This window comes from Heptranchias perlo, chromosome 9 (assembly GCF_035084215.1).
Source record: "Heptranchias perlo isolate sHepPer1 chromosome 9, sHepPer1.hap1, whole genome shotgun sequence".
NCBI classification, from domain to species: domain Eukaryota; kingdom Metazoa; phylum Chordata; class Chondrichthyes; order Hexanchiformes; family Hexanchidae; genus Heptranchias; species Heptranchias perlo.
In genome coordinates this window covers 86,400,342-86,422,471 of record NC_090333.1, presented here as the reverse complement: position 1 = coordinate 86,422,471, position 22,130 = coordinate 86,400,342, and the positions used below count along the sequence as shown (strand labels likewise).

At 52.6% G+C, this 22,130-nt stretch overlaps 1 protein-coding gene across 1 annotated transcript in view; it reads right to left on the bottom strand.

Moving 5' to 3' along the window:
* The window catches only part of tnr (tenascin R (restrictin, janusin)), a 349,786-nt gene that overhangs the window by 105,051 nt on the left and 222,605 nt on the right, over window positions 1–22,130 (bottom strand). Inside the window, exon 16 of the mRNA XM_067989625.1 lies at window positions 18,083–18,215. Within this exon, the coding sequence (XP_067845726.1) occupies window positions 18,083–18,215 (133 nt within the window). The remainder of the gene's footprint in view (window positions 1–18,082; window positions 18,216–22,130) is intronic.

Here is a 22,130-nt window from a genome sequence, read left to right as displayed (position 1 = left end):
TGACGGTCACTCTCTCACAGGTTCACTCTGCTCCTACCTGTAGTGAACGAGGTGTGACGGTCACTCTCTCACAGGTTCACTCTGCTCCTACCTGTAGTGAACGAGGTGTGACGGTCACTCTCTCACAGGTTCACTCTGCTTCGACCAGTAGTGAACGAGGTGTGACGGTCACTCTCTCACAGGTTCACTCTGCTCCTACGTGTAGTGAACGAGGTGTGACGGTCACTCTCTCAAAGGCTCACTCTGCTCCTACCTGTAGTGAACGAGGTGTGACGGTCACTCTCTCACAGGTTCACTCTGCTCCTACCTGTAGTGAATGAAGTGTGACGGTCACTCTCTCACAGGTTCACTCTGCTCCTACCTGTAGTGAACAAGGTGTGACGGTCACTCTCACAGGTTCACTATGCTCCTACCTGTAGTGAACAAGGTGTGACGGTCACTCTCACAGGTTCACTATGCTCCTACCTGTTGTGAATGAGGTGTGACGGTCACTGTCTCACAGGTTCACTCTGCTCCTACCTGTCGTGAACGAGGTGTGACGGTCACTCTCTCACAGAATCACTCTGCTCCTACCTGTAGTCAACGAGGTGTGACGGTCACTCTCTCACAGGTTCACTCTGCTCCTACCTGTAGTGAACGAGGTGTGACGATCACTCTCTCACAGGTTCACTCTGCTCCTACCTGTAGTGAACGAGGTGTGACGGTCACTCTCTCACAGGTTCACTCTGCTCCTACCTGTAGTGAACGAGGTGTGACGGTCACTCTCTCACAGGTTCACTCTGCTCCTACATGTCGTGAACGAGGTGTGACGGTCACTCTCTCACAGGTTCACTCTGCTCCTACCTGTTGTGAACGAGGTATGATGGTCACTCTCTCACAGGTTCACTCTGCTCCTACCTGTGGTGAAGGATGTGTGACGGTCACTCTCTCACAGGTTCACTCTGCTCCTCCCTGTCGTGAACGAGGTGTGACGGTCACTCTCTCACACGTTCACTCCGCTCCTACCTGTAGTGAACGAGGTGTGACGGTCACTCTCTCACAGGTTCACTCTGCTCCTACCTGTAGTGAATGAGGTGTGACGGTCACTCTCTCACAGGTTCACTCTGCTCCGACCTGTAGTGAACAAGGTGTGACTGTCACTCTCTCACAGGTTCACTCTGCTCCTACCTGTAGAGAACGAGGTGTGACGGTCACTCTCTCACAGGTTCACTCTGCTCCTACCTGTAGTGAACGAGGTGTGACGGTCACTCTCTCACAGGTTTACTCTGCTCCGACCTGTAGTGAACAAGGTGTGACTGTCACTCTCTCACAGGTTCACTCTGCTCCTACCTGTAGAGAACGAGGTGTGACGGTCACTCTCTCACAGAATCACTCTGCTCCTACCTGTAGTGAACGAGGTTTGACTGTCACTCTCTCACAGGTTCACTCTGCTCCTACCTGTAGTGAACGAGGTGTGACGGTCACTCTCTCACAGGTTCACTCTGCTCCTACCTGTAGTGAATGAGGTGTGACGATGACTCTCTCACAGGTTCACTCTGCTCCTACCTGTAGTGAACGATGTGTGACGGTCACTCTCTCACAGGTTCACTCTGCTCCTACCTGCAGTGAATGAGGTGTGACGGTCACTCTCTCACAGGTTCACTCTGCTCCTACCTGTAGTGAACGAGGTGTGACGGTCACTCTCACAGGTTCACTCTGCTGCTACCTGTAGTGAATGAGGTGTGGCGGTCACTCTCTGACAGGTTCACTCTGCTCCTGCCTGTAGTGAATGAAGTGTGACGGTCACTCTCTCACAGGTTCACTCTGCTCCTACCTGTAGTGAACAAGGTGTGACGGTCACTCTCACAGGTTCACTATGCTCCTACCTGTTGTGAACAAGGTATGACGGTCACTCTCTCACAGGCTCACTCTGCTCCTACCTGTAGTGAACAAGGTGTGACGGTCACTCTCACAGGTTCACTCTGCTCCTACCTGTTGTGAACGAGGTGTGACCGTCACTCTCTCACAGGCTCACTCTGCTCCTACCTGTAGTGAACGAGGTGTGACGGTCACTCTCTCACTGGTTCACTCTGCTCCTACCTGTAGTGAACGAGGTGTGACGGTCACTCTCTCACAGAATCACTCTGCTCCTACCTGTAGTGAACGAGGTGTGACGGTCACTCTCACAGGTTCACTCCGCTCCTACCTGTAGTGAACGAGGTGTGACGGTCACTCTCTCACAGGTTCACTCTGCTCCTACCTGTTGTGAACGAGGTGTGACGGTCACTCTCTCACAGGTTCACTCTGCTTCGACCTGTAGTGATGGAGGTGTGACGGTCACTCTCTCACAGGTTCACTCTGCTCCTACCTGTCGTGAACGAGGTGTGATGGTCACTCTCTCACAGGTTCACTCTGCTCCTCCCTGTAGTGAACGAGGTGTGACCGTCACTCTCACAGTTTCACTCTGCTCCTACCTGTAGTGAACAAGGTGTGACGGTCACTCTCTCACAGGTTCACTCTGCTCCGACCTGTAGTGAACGAGGTGTGACGGTCACTCTCTCACTGGTTCACTCTGCTCCGACCTGTAGTGAACGAGGTGTGACGGTCACTCTCTCACAGGTTCACTCTGCTCCTACCTGTAGTGAACGAGGTGTGACGGTCACTCTCACAGGTTCACTCTGCTCCTACTTTTTGTGAACGATGTGTGACGGTCACTCTCTCACAGGTTCACTCTGCTCCTACCTGTAGTGAACGAGGTGTGACGGTCACTCTCTCACAGGTTCACTCTGCACCAACCTGTAGTGAACGAGGTGTGACCGTCACTCTCTCACAGGCTCACTCTGCTCCTACCTGTAGTGAACGAGGTGTGACCGTCACTCTCTCACAGGCTCACTCTGCTCCTACCTGTAGTGAACGAGGTGTGACCGTCACTCTCTCACAGGCTCACTCTGCTCCTACCTGTAGTGAACGAGGTGTGACGGTCACTCTCTCACAGGCTCACTCTGCTCCTACCTGTCGTGAATGAGGTGTGACGGTCACTCTCTCACAGGCTCACTCTGCTCCTACCTGTAGTGAACGAGGTGTGATGGTCACTCTCTCAAAGGCTCACTCTGCTCCTACCAGTGGTGAAGGATGTGTGACGGTCACTCTCTCACAGGTTCACTCTGCTTCTACCTGCAGTGAACGAGGTGTGACGGTCACTCTCTCACAGGTTCACTCTGCTCCTAACTGTAGTGAACGAGGTGTGACCGTCACTCTCTCACAGGCTCACTCTGCTCCTACCTGTAGTGAACGAGGTATGATGGTCACTCTCTCACAGGTTCACTCTGCTCCTACCTGTAGTGAATGAGGTGTGACGGTTACTCTCTCACAGGTTCACTCTGCTCCTACCAGTGGTGAAGGATGTGTGACGGTCACTCTCTCACAGAATCACTCTGCTCCTACCTGTAGTGAACGAGGTGTGACGGTCATTCTCACAGGTTCACTCCGCTCCAACCTGGAGTGAACGAGGTGTGACGGTCACTCTCTCACAGGTTCACTCTGCTCCTACCTGTAGTGAACGAGGTGTGACGGTCACTCTCTCACAGGTTCACGCTGCTCCTACCTGCAGTGAATGAGGTGTGACGGTCACTCCCTCACAGAATCACTCTGCTCCTACCTGTAGTGAACGAGGTGTGACGGTCACTCCCTCACAGAATCACTCTGCTCCTACCTGTTGTGAACGAGGTGTGACGGTCACTCTCACAGGTTCACTCCGCTCCTACCTGTCGTGAACGAGGTGTGACGGTCACTCTCTCACAGGTTCACTCTGCTCCTACCTGTAGTGAACAAGGTGTGACGGTCACTCTCTCACAGGTTCACTCTGCTCCTACCTGGAGTGAACAAGGTGTGACGGTCACTCTCTCACAGGTTCACTCTGCTCCGACATGTCGTGAACGAGGTGTGACGGTCACTCTCTCAAAGGCTCACTCTGCTCCTACCTGTAGTGAACGAGGTGTGACTGTCACTCTCTCACAGGTTCACTCTGCTCCGACCTGTCGTGAATGAGGTGTGACTGTCACTCTCTCACAGGTTCACTCTGCTCCTACCTGTAGTGAATGAGGTGTGACGGTCACTCTCTCACAGGTTCACTCTGCTCCGACCTGTCGTGAATAAGGTGTGACGGTCACTCTCTCACAGGTTCACTCTGCTTCGACCTGTAGTGAACGAGGTGTGACGGTCACTCTCTCACAGGTTCACTCTGCTCCTACGTGTAGTGAACGAGGTGTGACGGTCACTCTCTCAAAGGCTCACTCTGCTCCTACCTGTAGTGAACGAGGTGTGACGGTCACTCTCTCACAGGTTCACTCTGCTCCTACCTGTAGTGAAAGAAGTGTGACGGTCACTCTCTCACAGGTTCACTCTGCTCCTACCTGTAGTGAACAAGGTGTGACGGTCACTCTCACAGGTTCACTCTGCTCCTACCTGTTGTGAACGAGGTGTGACGGTCACTGTCTCACAGGTTCACTCTGCTCCTACCTGTAGTGAACGAGGTGTGACGATCACTCTCTCACAGGTTCACTCTGCTCCTACCTGTAGTGAACGAGGTGTGACGGTCACTCTCTTACAGGTTCACTCTGCTCCTACATGTCGTGAACGAGGTGTGATGGTCACTCTCTCACAGGTTCACTCTGCTCCTACCTGTAGTGAACGAGGTGTGACGGTCACTCTCTTACAGGTTCACTCTGCTCCGACATGTCGTGAACGAGGTGTGACGATCACTCTCTCACAGGTTCACTCTGCTCCTACCTGTAGTGAACGAGGTGTGACGGTCACTCTCTTACAGGTTCACTCTGCTCCTACATGTCGTGAACGAGGTGTGACGGTCACTCTCTCACAGGTTCACTCTGCTCCTACCTGTTGTGAACGAGGTATGATGGTCACTCTCTCACAGGTTCACTCTGCTCCTACCTGTGGTGAAGGATGTGTGACGGTCACTCTCTCACAGGTTCACTCTGCTCCTACCTGTAGTGAACGAGGTGTGACGGTCACTCTCTCACAGGTTCACTCTGCTCCTCCCTGTCGTGAACGAGGTGTGACGGTCACTCTCTCACAGGTTCACTCTGCTCCTACCTGTAGTGAATGAGGTGTGACGGTCACTCTCTCACAGGTTCACTCTGCTCCGACCTGTAGTGAACAAGGTGTGACTGTCACTCTCTCACAGGTTCACTCTGCTCCTACCTGTAGAGAACGAGGTGTGACGGTCACTCTCTCACAGGTTCACTCTGCTCCTACCTGTAGTGAACGAGGTGTGACGGTCACTCTCTCACAGGTTCACTCTGCTCCGACCTGTAGTGAACAAGTTGTGACTGTCACTCTCTCACAGGTTCACTCTGCTCCTACCTGTAGAGAACGAGGTGTGACGGTCACTCTCTCACAGAATCACTCTGCTCCTACCTGTAGTGAACGAGGTTTGACTGTCACTCTCTCACAGGTTCACTCTGCTCCTACCTGTAGTGAACGAGGTGTGACGGTCACTCTCTCACAGGTTCACTCTGCTCCTACCTGTAGTGAACGATGTGTGACGGTCACTCTCTCACAGGTTCACTCTGCTCCTATCTGTCGTGAACGAGGTGTGATGGTCACTCTCTCACAGGTTCACTCTGCTCCTCCCTGTCGTGAACGAGGTGTGACGGTCACTCTCTCACAGGTTCACTCTGCTCCGACCTGTAGTGAACAAGATGTGACGGTCACTCTCTCACAGGTTCACTCTGCTCCGACCTGTAGTGAACGAGGTGTGACGGTCACTCTCTCACTGGTTCACTCTGCTCCGACCTGTAGTGAACGAGGTGTGACGGTCACTCTCTCACAGGTTCACTCTGCTCCTACCTGTAGTGAACGAGGTGTGACTGTCACTCTCTCACAGGTTCACTCTGCTCCTACCTGTAGAGAACGAGGTGTGACGGTCACTCTCACAGGTTCACTCTGCTCCTACTTTTTGTGAACGATGTGTAACGGTCACTCTCTCACAGGTTCACTCTGCTCCTACCTGCAGTGAACGAGTTGTGACGGTCACTCTCTCACAGGTTCACTCTGCACCAACCTGTAGTGAACGAGGTGTGACCGTCACTCTCTCACAGGCTCACTCTGCTCCTACCTGTAGTGAACGAGGTGTGACCGTCACTCTCTCACAGGCTCACTCTGCTCCTACCTGTAGTGAACGAGGTGTGACCGTCACTCTCTCACAGGCTCCCTCTGCTCCTACCTGCAGTGAACGAGGTGTGACGGTCACTCTCTCACAGGCTCACTCTGCTCCTCCCTGTAGTGAATGAGGTGTGACGGTCACTCTCTCACAGGCTCACTCTGCTCCGACCAGTGGTGAAGGATGTGTGACGGTCACTCTCTCACAGGTTCACTCTGCTTCTACCTGCAGTGAACGAGGTGTGACGGTCACTCTCTCACAGGTTCACTCTGCTCCTAACTGTAGTGAACGAGTTGTGACCGTCACTCTCTCACAGGCTCACTCTGCTCCTACCTGTAGTGAATGAGGTATGACGGTCACTCTCTCACAGGTTCACTCTGCTCCAACCTGTAGTGAACGAGGTGTGACGGTTACTCTCTCACAGGTTCACTCTGCTCCTACCAGTGGTGAAGGATGTGTGATGGTCACTCTCTCACAGAATCACTCTGCTCCTACCTGTAGTGAACGAGGTGTGACGGTCATTCTCACAGGTTCACTCCGCTCCAACCTGGAGTGAACGAGGTGTGACGGTCACTCTCACAGGTTCACTCTGCTCCTACTTTTTGTGAACGATGTGTGACGGTCACTCTCTCACAGGTTCACTCTGCTCCTACCTGTAGTGAACGAGGTGTGACGGTCACTCTCTCACAGGTTCACTCTGCACCAACCTGTAGTGAACGAGGTGTGACCGTCACTCTCTCACAGGCTCACTCTGCTCCTACCTGTAGTGAACGAGGTGTGACCGTCACTCTCTCACAGGCTCACTCTGCTCCTACCTGTAGTGAACGAGGTGTGACCGTCACTCTCTCACAGGCTCACTCTGCTCCTACCTGTAGTGAACGAGGTGTGACGGTCACTCTCTCACAGGCTCACTCTGCTCCTACCTGTCGTGAATGAGGTGTGACGGTCACTCTCTCACAGGCTCACTCTGCTCCTACCTGTAGTGAACGAGGTGTGATGGTCACTCTCTCAAAGGCTCACTCTGCTCCTACCAGTGGTGAAGGATGTGTGACGGTCACTCTCTCACAGGTTCACTCTGCTTCTACCTGCAGTGAACGAGGTGTGACGGTCACTCTCTCACAGGTTCACTCTGCTCCTAACTGTAGTGAACGAGGTGTGACCGTCACTCTCTCACAGGCTCACTCTGCTCCTACCTGTAGTGAACGAGGTATGATGGTCACTCTCTCACAGGTTCACTCTGCTCCTACCTGTAGTGAATGAGGTGTGACGGTTACTCTCTCACAGGTTCACTCTGCTCCTACCAGTGGTGAAGGATGTGTGACGGTCACTCTCTCACAGAATCACTCTGCTCCTACCTGTAGTGAACGAGGTGTGACGGTCATTCTCACAGGTTCACTCCGCTCCAACCTGGAGTGAACGAGGTGTGACGGTCACTCTCTCACAGGTTCACTCTGCTCCTACCTGTAGTGAACGAGGTGTGACGGTCACTCTCTCACAGGTTCACGCTGCTCCTACCTGCAGTGAATGAGGTGTGACGGTCACTCCCTCACAGAATCACTCTGCTCCTACCTGTAGTGAACGAGGTGTGACGGTCACTCCCTCACAGAATCACTCTGCTCCTACCTGTTGTGAACGAGGTGTGACGGTCACTCTCACAGGTTCACTCCGCTCCTACCTGTCGTGAACGAGGTGTGACGGTCACTCTCTCACAGGTTCACTCTGCTCCTACCTGTAGTGAACAAGGTGTGACGGTCACTCTCTCACAGGTTCACTCTGCTCCTACCTGGAGTGAACAAGGTGTGACGGTCACTCTCTCACAGGTTCACTCTGCTCCGACATGTCGTGAACGAGGTGTGACGGTCACTCTCTCAAAGGCTCACTCTGCTCCTACCTGTAGTGAACGAGGTGTGACTGTCACTCTCTCACAGGTTCACTCTGCTCCGACCTGTCGTGAATGAGGTGTGACTGTCACTCTCTCACAGGTTCACTCTGCTCCTACCTGTAGTGAATGAGGTGTGACGGTCACTCTCTCACAGGTTCACTCTGCTCCGACCTGTCGTGAATGAGGTGTGACGGTCACTCTCTCACAGGTTCACTCTGCTTCGACCTGTAGTGAACGAGGTGTGACGGTCACTCTCTCACAGGTTCACTCTGCTCCTACGTGTAGTGAACGAGGTGTGACGGTCACTCTCTCAAAGGCTCACTCTGCTCCTACCTGTAGTGAACGAGGTGTGACGGTCACTCTCTCACAGGTTCACTCTGCTCCTACCTGTAGTGAAAGAAGTGTGACGGTCACTCTCTCACAGGTTCACTCTGCTCCTACCTGTAGTGAACAAGGTGTGACGGTCACTCTCACAGGTTCACTCTGCTCCTACCTGTTGTGAACGAGGTGTGACGGTCACTGTCTCACAGGTTCACTCTGCTCCTACCTGTAGTGAACGAGGTGTGACGGTCACTCTCTCACAGAATCACTCTGCTCCTACCTGTAGTGAACGAGGTGTGACGGTCACTCTCTCACAGGTTCACTCTGCTCCTACCTGTAGTGAACGAGGTGTGACGATCACTCTCTCACAGGTTCACTCTGCTCCTACCTGTAGTGAACGAGGTGTGACGGTCACTCTCTTACAGGTTCACTCTGCTCCTACATGTCGTGAACGAGGTGTGATGGTCACTCTCTCACAGGTTCACTCTGCTCCTACCTGTAGTGAACGAGGTGTGACGGTCACTCTCTTACAGGTTCACTCTGCTCCGACATGTCGTGAACGAGGTGTGACGATCACTCTCTCACAGGTTCACTCTGCTCCTACCTGTAGTGAACGAGGTGTGACGGTCACTCTCTTACAGGTTCACTCTGCTCCTACATGTCGTGAATGAGGTGTGACGGTCACTCTCTCACAGGTTCACTCTGCTCCTACCTGTTGTGAACGAGGTATGATGGTCACTCTCTCACAGGTTCACTCTGCTCCTACCTGTGGTGAAGGATGTGTGACGGTCACTCTCTCACAGGTTCACTCTGCTCCTACCTGTAGTGAACGAGGTGTGACGGTCACTCTCTCACAGGTTCACTCTGCTCCTCCCTGTCGTGAACGAGGTGTGACGGTCACTCTCTCACAGGTTCACTCTGCTCCTACCTGTAGTGAATGAGGTGTGACGGTCACTCTCTCACAGGTTCACTCTGCTCCGACCTGTAGTGAACAAGGTGTGACTGTCACTCTCTCACAGGTTCACTCTGCTCCTACCTGTAGAGAACGAGGTGTGACGGTCACTCTCTCACAGGTTCACTCTGCTCCTACCTGTAGTGAACGAGGTGTGACGGTCACTCTCTCACAGGTTCACTCTGCTCCGACCTGTAGTGAACAAGTTGTGACTGTCACTCTCTCACAGGTTCACTCTGCTCCTACCTGTAGAGAACGAGGTGTGACGGTCACTCTCTCACAGAATCACTCTGCTCCTACCTGTAGTGAACGAGGTTTGACTGTCACTCTCTCACAGGTTCACTCTGCTCCTACCTGTAGTGAACGAGGTGTGACGGTCACTCTCTCACAGGTTCACTCTGCTCCTACCTGTAGTGAACGATGTGTGACGGTCACTCTCTCACAGGTTCACTCTGCTCCTATCTGTCGTGAACGAGGTGTGATGGTCACTCTCTCACAGGTTCACTCTGCTCCTCCCTGTCGTGAACGAGGTGTGACGGTCACTCTCTCACAGGTTCACTCTGCTCCGACCTGTAGTGAACAAGATGTGACGGTCACTCTCTCACAGGTTCACTCTGCTCCGACCTGTAGTGAACGAGGTGTGACGGTCACTCTCTCACTGGTTCACTCTGCTCCGACCTGTAGTGAACGAGGTGTGACGGTCACTCTCTCACAGGTTCACTCTGCTCCTACCTGTAGTGAACGAGGTGTGACTGTCACTCTCTCACAGGTTCACTCTGCTCCTACCTGTAGAGAACGAGGTGTGACGGTCACTCTCACAGGTTCACTCTGCTCCTACTTTTTGTGAACGATGTGTAACGGTCACTCTCTCACAGGTTCACTCTGCTCCTACCTGTAGTGAACGAGTTGTGACGGTCACTCTCTCACAGGTTCACTCTGCACCAACCTGTAGTGAACGAGGTGTGACCGTCACTCTCTCACAGGCTCACTCTGCTCCTACCTGTAGTGAACGAGGTGTGACCGTCACTCTCTCACAGGCTCACTCTGCTCCTACCTGTAGTGAACGAGGTGTGACCGTCACTCTCTCACAGGCTCCCTCTGCTCCTACCTGCAGTGAACGAGGTGTGACGGTCACTCTCTCACAGGCTCACTCTGCTCCTCCCTGTAGTGAATGAGGTGTGACGGTCACTCTCTCACAGGCTCACTCTGCTCCGACCAGTGGTGAAGGATGTGTGACGGTCACTCTCTCACAGGTTCACTCTGCTTCTACCTGCAGTGAACGAGGTGTGACGGTCACTCTCTCACAGGTTCACTCTGCTCCTAACTGTAGTGAACGAGTTGTGACCGTCACTCTCTCACAGGCTCACTCTGCTCCTACCTGTAGTGAATGAGGTATGACGGTCACTCTCTCACAGGTTCACTCTGCTCCAACCTGTAGTGAACGAGGTGTGACGGTTACTCTCTCACAGGTTCACTCTGCTCCTACCAGTGGTGAAGGATGTGTGATGGTCACTCTCTCACAGAATCACTCTGCTCCTACCTGTAGTGAACGAGGTGTGACGGTCATTCTCACAGGTTCACTCCGCTCCAACCTGGAGTGAACGAGGTGTGACGGTCACTCTCTCACAGGTTCACTCTGCTTCTACCTGTAGTGAACGAGGTGTGACGGTCACTCTCTCACAGGTTCACTCTGCTCCTACCTGCAGTGAATGAGGTGTGACGGTCACTCCCTCACAGAATCACTCTGCTCCTACCTGTAGTGAACCAGGTGTGACGGTCACTCCCTCACAGAATCACTCTGCTCCTACCTGTAGTGAACGAGGTGTGACGGTCACTCTCACAGGTTCACTCCGCTCCGACCTGTAGTGAACGAGGTGTGACGGTCACTCTCTCACAGGTTCACTCTGCTCCTACCTGTAGTGAACAAGGTGTTACGGTCACTCTCTCACAGGTTCACTCTGCTCCTACCTGTAGTGAACAAGGTGTGACGGTAACTCTCTCACAGGTTCACTCTGCTCCTACCTGTGGTGAAGGATGTGTGACGGTCACTCTCTCAAAGGCTCACTCTGCTCCTACCTGTAGTGAACGAGGTGTGACTGTCACTCTCTCACAGGTTCACTCTGCTCCGACCTGTCGTGAATGAGGTGTGACTGTCACTCTCTCACAGGTTCACTCTGCTCCTACCTGTAGTGAATGAGGTGTGACGGTCACTCTCTCACAGGTTCACTCTGCTCCGACCTGTCGTGAATGAGGTGTGACGGTCACTCTCTCACAGGTTCACTCTGCTCCTACCTGTAGTGAATGAGGTGTGACGGTCACTCTCTCACAGGTTCACTCTGCTCCTACCTGTAGTGAATGAGGTGTGACGGTCAACTCTCACAGGTTCACTCTGCTCCGACCTGTAGTGAATGAGGTGTGACGGTCACTCTCTCACAGGTTCACTCTGCTCCTACATGTAGTGAACGAGGTGTGACGGTCACTCGCTCACAGGCTCACTCTGCTCCTACCTGTAGTGAACGAGGTGTGACGGTCACTCTCTCACAGGCTCACTCTGCTCCTACCTGTAGTGAAGGAGGTGTGACGGTCACTCTCTCACAGGTTCACTCTGCTCCTACCTGTAGTGAACGAGGTGTGACGGTCACTCTCTCACAGGCTCACTCTGCTCCTACCTGTAGTGAAGGAGGTGTGACGGTCACTCTCTCACAGGTTCACTCTGCTCCTACCTGTAGTGAACGAGGTGTGACGGTCACTCTCTCACAGGTTCAATCCGCTCCTACCTGTAGTGAACGAGGTGTGACGGTCACTCTCTCACAGGTTCACTCTGCTTCGACCTGTAGTGAACGAGGTGTGACGGTCACTCTCTCACAGGCTCACTCTGCTCCTACCTGCAGTGAACGAGGTGTGACGGTCACTCTCACAGGTTCACTCTGCTCCTACCTGTAGTGAATGAGATGTGACGGTCACTCTCACAGGTTCACTCTGCTCCTACCTGTAGTGAACGAGATGTGACGGTCACTCTCACAGGTTCACTCCGCTCCTACCTGTAGTAAACGAGGTGTGACGGTCACTCTCTCACAGGTTCACTCTGCTTCTACCTGTAGTGAACGAGGTGTGACGGTCACTCTCTCACAGGCTCACTCTGCTCCTACCTGTAGTGAACGAGGTGTGACGGTCACTCTCTCACAGGTTCACTCTGCTCCTACCTGTAGTGAACGAGGTGTGACGGTCACTTTCTCACAGGCTCACTCTGCTCCTACCTGTAGTGAACGAGGTGTGACGGTCACTCTCTCACAGGTTCACTCTGCTCCTACCTGTAGTGAACGAGGTGTGACGGTCACTCTATCACAGAATCACTCTGCTCCTACCTGTAGTGAACGAGGTGTGACGGTCACTCTCTCACAGGTTCACTCTGCTCCTACCTGTAGTGAACGAGGTGTGACGGTCACTCTCTCACAGGTTCACTCTGCTCCGACCTGTAGTGAACAAGGTGTGACTGTCACTCTCTCACAGGTTCACTCTGCTCCGACCTGTAGTGAACGAGGTATGACGGTCACTCGCTCACAGGCTCACTCTGCTCCTACCTGTAGTGAACGAGGTGTGACGATCACTCTCTCACAGGTTCACTCTGCTCCTACCTGTAGTGAACGAGGTGTGACGGTCACTCTCTCACACGTTCACTCCGCTCCTACCTGTAGTGAACGAGGTGTGACGGTCACTCTCTCACAGGCTCACTCTGCTCCTACCTGTAGTGAATGAGGTGTGACGGTCACTCTCACAGGTTCACTCCGCTCCTACCTGTAGTGAACGAGGTGTGACGGTCACTCTCTCACAGGTTCACTCTGCTCCTACCTGTAGTGAACGAGGTGTGACGGTCACTCTCACAGGTTCACTCTCACAGGTTCACTCTCACAGGTTCACTCTGCTCCTACCAGTAGTGAACGAGATGTGACGGTCACTCTCTCACAGGTTCACTCTGCTCCGACCTGTAGTGAATGAGGTGTGACGGTCACTCTCTCACAGGCTCACTCTGCTCCTACCTGTAGTGAACGAGGTGTGACGGTCACACTCTCACAGGTTCACTCTGCTCCTACCTGGAGTGAACGAGGTGTGACGGTCACTCTCTCACAGGTTCACTCTGCTCCTACCTGTAGTGAACGAGGTGTGACGGTCACTCTCTCACAGGTTCACTCTGCTCCTACCTGTAGTGAACGAGGTGTGACGGTCACTCTCTCACAGGTTCACTCTGCTCCTACCTGTAGTGAACGAGGTGTGACGGTCACTCTCTCACAGGTTCACTCTGCTTCGACCTGTAGTGAACGAGGTGTGACGGTCACTCTCTCACAGGTTCACTCTGCTCCTACGTGTAGTGAATGAGGTGTGACGGTCACTCTCTCAAAGGCTCACTCTGCTCCTACCTGTAGTGAACGAGGTGTGACGGTCACTCTCTCACAGGTTCACTCTGCTCCTACCTGTAGTGAATGAAGTGTGACGGTCACTCTCTCACAGGTTCACTCTGCTCCTACCTGTAGTGAACAAGGTGTGACGGTCACTCTCACAGGTTCACTATGCTCCTACCTGTAGTGAACAAGGTGTGACGGTCACTCTCACAGGTTCACTATGCTCCTACCTGTTGTGAACGAGGTGTGACGGTCACTGTCTCACAGAATCACTCTGCTCCTACCTGTCGTGAACGAGGTGTGACGGTCACTCTCTCACAGGTTCACTCTGCTCCTACCTGTAGTGAACGAGGTGTGACGGTCACTCTCTTACAGGTTCACTCTGCTCCTACATGTCGTGAACGAGGTGTGACGGTCACTCTCTCACAGGTTCACTCTGCTCCTACCTGTTGTGAACGAGGTGTGACTGTCACTCTCTCACAGGTTCACTCTGCTCCGACCTGTCGTGAATGAGGTGTGATGGTCACTCTCTCACAGGTTCACTCTGCTCCTACCTGTGGTGAAGGATGTGTGACGGTCACTCTCTCACAGGTTCACTCTGCTCCTACCTGTAGTGAACGAGGTGTGACGGTCACTCGCTCACAGGCTCACTCTGCTCCTACCTGTAGTGAACGAGGTGTGACGGTCACTCTCTCACAGGTTCACTCTGCTCCTACATGTCGTGAACGAGGTGTGACGGTCACTCTCTCACAGGTTCACTCTGCTCCGACCTGTAGTGAACGAGGTGTGACGGTCACTCTCTCACAGGTTCACTCTGCTCCTCCCTGTCGTGAACGAGGTGTGACGGTCACTCTCTCACAGATTCACTCCGCTCCTACCTGTAGTGAACGAGGTGTGACGGTCACTCTCTCACAGATTCACTCCGCTCCTACCTGTAGTGAACGAGGTGTGACGGTCACTCTCTCACAGAATCACTCTGCTCCGACCTGTAGTGAACGAGGTGTGACTGTCACTCTCTCACAGGTTCACTCTGCTCCTACCTGTCGTGAACGAGGTGTGACGGTCACTCTCCCACAGGTTCACTCTGCTCCGACCTGTAGTGAACAAGGTGTGACTGTCACTCTCTCACAGGTTCACTCTGCTCCGACCTGTAGTGAACAAGGTGTGACTGTCACTCTCTCACAGGTTCACTCTGCTCCTACCTGTAGAGAACGAGGTGTGACGGTCACTCTCTCACAGGTTCACTCTGCTCCTACCTGTAGTGAACGAGGTGTGACGGTCACTCTCTCACAGGTTCACTCTGCTCCGACCTGTAGTGAACAAGGTGTGACTGTCACTCTCTCACAGGTTCACTCTGCTCCTACCTGTAGAGAACGAGGTGTGACGGTCACTCTCTCACAGAATCACTCTGCTCCTACCTATAGTGAACGAGGTTTGACTGTCACTCTCTCACAGGTTCACTCTGCTCCTACCTGTAGTGAACGAAGTGTGACGGTCACTCTCTCACAGGTTCACTCTGCTCCTACCTGTAGTGAACGAGGTGTGACGGTCACTCTCACAGGTTCACTCTGCTGCTACCTGTAGTGAATGAGGTGTGGCGGTCACTCTCTGACAGGTTCACTCTGCTCCTACCTGTAGTGAACGAGGTGTGACGGTCACTCTCTCACAGGTTCACTCTGCTTCGACCTGTAGTGATGGAGGTGTAACGGTCACTCTCTCACAGGTTCACTCTGCTCCTACGTGTAGTGAACGAGGTGTGACGGTCACTCTCTCAAAGGCTCACTCTGCTCCTACCTGTAGTGAACGAGGTGTGACGGTCACTCTCTCACAGGTTCACTCTGCTCCTACCTGTAGTGAATGAAGTGTGACGGTCACTCTCTCACAGGTTCACTCTGCTCCTACCTGTAGTGAACAAGGTGTGACGGTCACTCTCACAGGTTCACTATGCTCCTACCTGTTGTGAACAAGGTATGACGGTCACTCTCTCACAGGCTCACTCTGCTCCTACCTGTAGTGAACAAGGTGTGACGGTCACTCTCACAGGTTCACTCTGCTCCGACCTGTTGTGAACGAGGTGTGACCGTCACTCTCTCACAGGCTCACTCTGCTCCTACCTGTAGTGAACGAGGTGTGACGGTCACTCTCTCACAGGTTCACTCTGCTCCTACCTGTAGTGAACGAGGTGTGACGATCACTCTCTCACAGAATCACTCTGCTCCTACCTGTAGTGAACGAGGTGTGACGGTCACTCTCACAGGTTCACTCCGCTCCTACCTGTAGTGAACGAGGTGTGACGGTCACTCTCTCACAGGTTCACTCTGCTCCTACCTGTTGTGAACGAGGTGTGACGGTCACTCTCTCACAGGTTCACTCTGCTTCGACCTGTAGTGATGGAGGTGTGACGGTCACTCTCTCACAGGTTCACTCTGCTCCTACCTGTCGTGAACGAGGTGTGATTGTCACTCTCTCACAGGTTCACTCTGCTCCTCCCTGTAGTGAACGAGGTGTGACCGTCACTCTCACAGTTTCACTCTGCTCGTACCTGTAGTGAACAAGGTGTGAAGGTCACTCTCTCACAGGTTCACTCTGCTCCTACCTGTAGTGAATGAGATGTGACGGTCACTCTCTCACAGGTTCACTCTGCTCCGACCTGTAGTGAACGAGGTGTGACGGTCACTCTCTCACAGGTTCACTCTGCTCCGACCTGTAGTGAACGAGGTGTGACGGTCACTCTCTCACTGGTTCACTCTGCTCCGACCTGTCGTGAATGAGGTGTGACGGTCACTCTCTCACAGGTTCACTCTGCTCCTACTTGTAGTGAACGAGGTGTGACGGTCACTCTCTCACAGGTTCACTCTGCTCCTACCTGTAGTGAACGAGGTGTGACGGTCACTTTCTCACAGGTTCACTCTGCTCCTCCCTGTAGTGAACGAGGTGTGACGGTCACTCTCTCACAGGTTCACTCTGCTCCTACCTGTAGTGAACGAGGTGTGACGGTCACTCTCTCACAGGTTCACTCTGCTCCTACCTGTAGTGAACGAGGTGTGACGGTCACTTTCTCACAGGTTCACTCTGCTCCTCCCTGTAGTGAACGAGGTGTGACGGTCACTCTCTCACAGGTTCACTCTGCTCCTACCTGTAGTGAACGAGGTGTGACGGTCACTCTCTCACAGGTTCACTCTGCTCCTACCTGTAGTGAACGAGGTGTGACGGTCACTCTCTCACAGGTTCACTCTGCTCCTACCTGTAGTGAACGAGGTGTGACGGTCACTTTCTCACAGGTTCACTCTGCTCCTCCCTGTAGTGAACGAGGTGTGACGGTCACTCTCTCACAGGTTCACTCTGCTCCTACCTGTAGTGAACGAGGTGTGACGGTCACTCTCACAGGTTCACTCTGCTCCTCCCTGTAGTGAACGAGGTGTGACGGTCACTCTCTCACAGGTTCACTCTGCTCCTACCTGTAGTGAACGAGGTGTGACGGTCACTCTCTCACAGGTTCACTCTGCTCCTACCTGTAGTGAACGAGGTGTGACGGTCACTCTCTCACAGGTTCACTCTGCTCCTACCTGTAGTGAAGGAGGTGTGACGGTCACTCTCTCACAGGTTCACTCTGCTCCTACCTGTAGTGAACGAGGTGTGACGGTCACTCTCTCACAGGTTCACTCTGCTCCTACCTGTAGTGAACGAGGTGTGACGGTCACTCTCTCACAGGCTCACTCTGCTCCTACCTGTAGTGAACGAGGTGTGACGGTCACTCTCTCACAGGTTCACTCTGCTCCTACCTGTAGTGAAGGAGGTGTGACGGTCACTCTCTCACAGGCTCACTCTGCTCCTACCTGTAGTGAACGAGGTGTGACGGTCACTCTCTCACAGGTTCACTCTGCTCCTACCTGTAGTGAACGAGGTGTGACGGTCACTCTCTCACAGGCTCACTCTGCTCCTACCGGTAATGAACGAGGTGTGACGGTCACTCTCTCACAGGTTCACTCTGCTCCTACCTGTAGTGAACGAGGTGTGACGGTCACTCTCTCACAGGCTCACTCTGCTCCTACCTGTAGTGAACGAGGTGTGACGGTCACTCTCACAGGTTCACTCTGCTCCTACCTGTAGTGAACGAGGTGTGACGGTCACTCTCTCACAGGCTCACTCTGCTCCTACCTGTAGTGAACGAGGTGTGACGGTCACTCTCTCACAGGTTCACTCTGCTCCTACCTGTAGTGAAGGAGGTGTGACGGTCACTCTCACAGGTTCACTCTGCTCCTACCTGTAGTGAACGAGGTGTGACGGTCACTCTCACAGGCTCACTCTGCTCCTACCTGTAGTGAACGAGGTGTGACGGTCACTCTCTCACAGGTTCACTCTGCTCCTACCTGTAGTGAAGGAGGTCTGGGCTGCTGTGCTCCTCTTGGTGCTGTGCGCAGACTGCAGTCTCAGTCTGTACTCAGTCGATTCTGACAGGCCTTCCAGTCGAATCCAAGTATCTTCTGCATCCAGGATCAGCTCCTGCAAGAGCGTGGGATAGAAACATCACATCAGACCCTCTGCACTGCCGTTCAACCCCACCCCATCCCAGTCCCCACTCTGAGCTCCTCAATTAACAAACGTCCCTGCTCCTGGGAGTGACTTTAAACAACGTCTCTCCCTGTGGAACTGGTCCATGCTGAGTGATGAGAATGTCATACTGGCAGTGAGCTGTTCAGACACAGCCTTCAGCATTGATGCTTTCCTCTGCTCAGTTACCATGATGTGGAGATGCCGGTGATGGACTGGGGTTGACAAATGGAAGGAATCTTACACCAGGTTATAGTCCAGCAGTTTTATTTGAAAATCACAAGCTTTCGGAGATTACCTCCTTCGTCAGGTGAGTGGGGTACTCACTCACTCACTCACTCACCTGACGAAGGAGATAATCTCCGAAAGCTTGTGATTTCCAAATAAAACTGTTGGACTATAACCTGGTGTTGTAAGATTCCTTTCAGTTACCATGGTGACATTGCACAGCTGTGCACAGTGACTGAAGGCTGTGGTCAGACTGGGCGCCAGGCTCCCTGACCACCTCCCAGGGTTCATCTTCAAAGTCACCCTTCCACTGTCGGGTTAATCAGGTCACGGTGCGGCCAATGTATCCTCGACAGTGGGGTCATCGCCTCTGAGACCTCTCAACTCACCGGCAATCCAATCATTTCCAGGTCTCCATCCACCTCTCTCTCCCACTGAGTCAGCAAAACAGGAACACAAATACAAGCAAATTGCAAGTCCCACCAATCGCCAGCTCACTCTTAGAACCGAAGTACACCCAGAGCTCAATTATACACAGTGTCCTTACACCCAGAGACCAGTGATTCACCCTGTACCCCACACACACACATTCACCCTGTACCCCACACACACACATTCACCCTGTACCCCACACACACACATTCACCCTGTACCCCCCACACACACATTCACCCTGTACCCCACACACACACAATTCACCCTGTACCCCACACACAATTCACCCTGTACCCCACACACACAATTCACCCTGTACCCCACACACAATTCACCCTGTACCCCACACACACAATTCACCCTGTACCCCCCACACACAATTCACCCTGTAGCCCCCCACACACAATTCACCCTCTACCCCCCCACACACAATTCACCCTGTACCCCACACACAATTCACCCTGTACCCCACACACAATTCACCCTGTACCCCACACACATTCACCCTGTACCCCACACACACACAATTCACCCTGTACCCCACACACACACAATTCACCCTGTACCCCACACACATATTCTCTGCCACGCCAGCTGGGGAATTTAAATTCAATTAATTAAATGAAATCTGGAATGAAAAAATAAACTAGTATCAGTAATGATGGCCGTGAAACTACTGGATTGTCATAAAAACCCATTTGGTTCACTAATGCCCTTTAGGGAAGGAAACCTGCCGTCCTTACCCGGTCTGGCCTATTTGTGACTCCAGACCCACAGCAATGTGGTTGACTCTGAATCACCCTCTGAAATGGCCCAGCAGCTCACCACCACCTTCTCAAGAGCAATTAGGGATGGGCAGTAAATGCCGGCCTCGCCAGCGACGCCCACATCCCATGAACAAATTTTTAAAAATTATTATTGACGATCTTATATTTATGGCCCTTAGTTCCAGTCTCCCCCACAAGTAGAAACATCTTCTCTGCATCGACCCTATCGAACTCTTTCATTATCTTAAAGACCTCTATCAGGTCACCCCTCAGTCGAATCTTTTCCAGAGAAAAGAGCCCCAGCCTGTTCAGCCTTTCCTGACAGGTCGAATCTCTCAGTTCAGGTATCAGCAAATCTTTTTAGCACCTTCTCCAGTGCCTCTATATCCTTTTTATAATATGGAGACCAGAACTGTTCACAATACTCCAAGTGTGGTCTCACCAAGGTTCTATACAAGTTTAACATAACTTCTCTGCTTTTCAATTCTTTCCCTCTAGAAATGATCCCCAGTACTTGCTTTGCTTTTTTATGGCCTCATTAACCTGTGTCACTACTTTTAGTGATTTGTGTATCTGTCCCCCCAGATACCTCTGCTCCTCCACCCCATTTAGACTCTTATTATCCAATCAGTATGTGGCCTCCTTATTCTCCCTACCAAAATGTACCACCTCACACTTATCTATATTGAAATTCATTTGCTAATTACACGCCCATTCTACGAGTTTATTAATGTCTTCCTGTATTTTGTTGCAGTCCCCCTCAGTAACATCCCAGACTCTTCCATCACCATCCCTGGGTATGTCCTGTCCCACCGGCAGGACAGACCCACCAGAGGTGGCGGTACAGTGATATACAGTCAGGAGGGAGTGGCCCTGGGAGTCCTCAACATTGACTCTGGACCCCATGAAATCTCATGGCATCAGGTCAAACATGGGCAAGGAAACCTCCTGCTGATTACCACCTACCGCCCTCCCTCAGCTGATGAATCCGTCCTCCTCCATGTTGAGCACCACTTGGAGGAAGCACTGAGGGTAGCAAGGGCACAAAATGTACTCTGGGTGGGGGACTTCAATGTCCATCACCAAGAGTGGCTCGGTAGCACCACTACTGACCGAGCTGGCCGAGTCCTGAAGGACACAGCTGCCAGACTGGGCCTGCGGCAGGTGGTGAGCGAACCAACACGAGGGAAAAACTTACTTGACCTCGTCCTCACCAATCTACCTGTCACAGATGCGTCTGTCCATGACAGTATTGGTAGGAGTGACCACCGCACAGTCCTCGTGGAGATGAAGTCCCGTCTTCGCACTGAGGACACCATCCAACGTGTTGTGTGGCACTACCACCGTGCTAAATGGGATAGATTCAGAACAGATCCAGCAGCTCAAAACTGGGCATCCATGAGGTGCTGTGGGCCATCAGCAGCAGCAGAATTACATTCCAGCACAATCTGTAACCTCATGGCCCGGCATATTCCTCACTCTACCATTACCAACAAGCCAGGAGATCAACCCTGGTTCAATGAGGAGTGTAGAAGAGCATGCCAGAAGCAGCACCAGGCGTACCTAAAAATGAGGTGCCAACCTGGTGAAGCTACAACTCAGGACGACATGCATGCTAAACAGCAGAAGCAACATGCTATAGACAGAGCTAAGCGATTCCACAACCAACGGATCAGATCAAAGCTCTGCAGTCCTGCCACATCCAGTCATGAATGGTGGTGGACAATTAAACAACTAATGGGAGGAGGAGGCTCTGCAAACATCCCCATCCTCATTGATGGCGGAGTCCAGCACGTGGGTGCAAAAGACAAGGCTGAAGTGTTTGCGACCATCTTCAGCCAGAAGTGCTGAGTGGATGATCCATCTCGGCCTCCTCCCGATATCCCCACCATCACAGAAGCCAGTCTTCAGCCAATTCGTTTCACTCCACGTGATATCAAGAAACGGCTGAGTGCACTGGATACAGCAAAGGCTATGGACCCCGACAACAACCCAGCTGTAGTGCTGAAGACTTGTGCTCCAGAACTAACTGCGCCTCTAGCCAAACTGCTACAACACTGGCATCTACCCGACAATGTGGAAAATTGCCCAGGTATGGCCTGTCCACAAAAAGCAGGACAAATCCAATCCAGCCAATTACCGCCCCATCAGTCGACTCTCAATCATCAGCAAAGTGATGGAAGGTGTCGTCGACAGTGCTATCAAGCGGCACTTACTCACCAATAACCTGCTCACTGATGCTCAGTTTGGGTTCCGCCAGGACCACTCGGCTCCAGACCTCATTACAGCCTTGGTCCAAACATGGACAAAAGAGCTGAATTCCAGAGGTGAGGTGAGAGTGACTGCCCTTGACATCAAGGCAGCATTTGACCGAGTGTGGCACCAAGGAGCCCTAATAAAATTGAAGTCAATGGGAATCAGGGGGAAAACTCTCCAG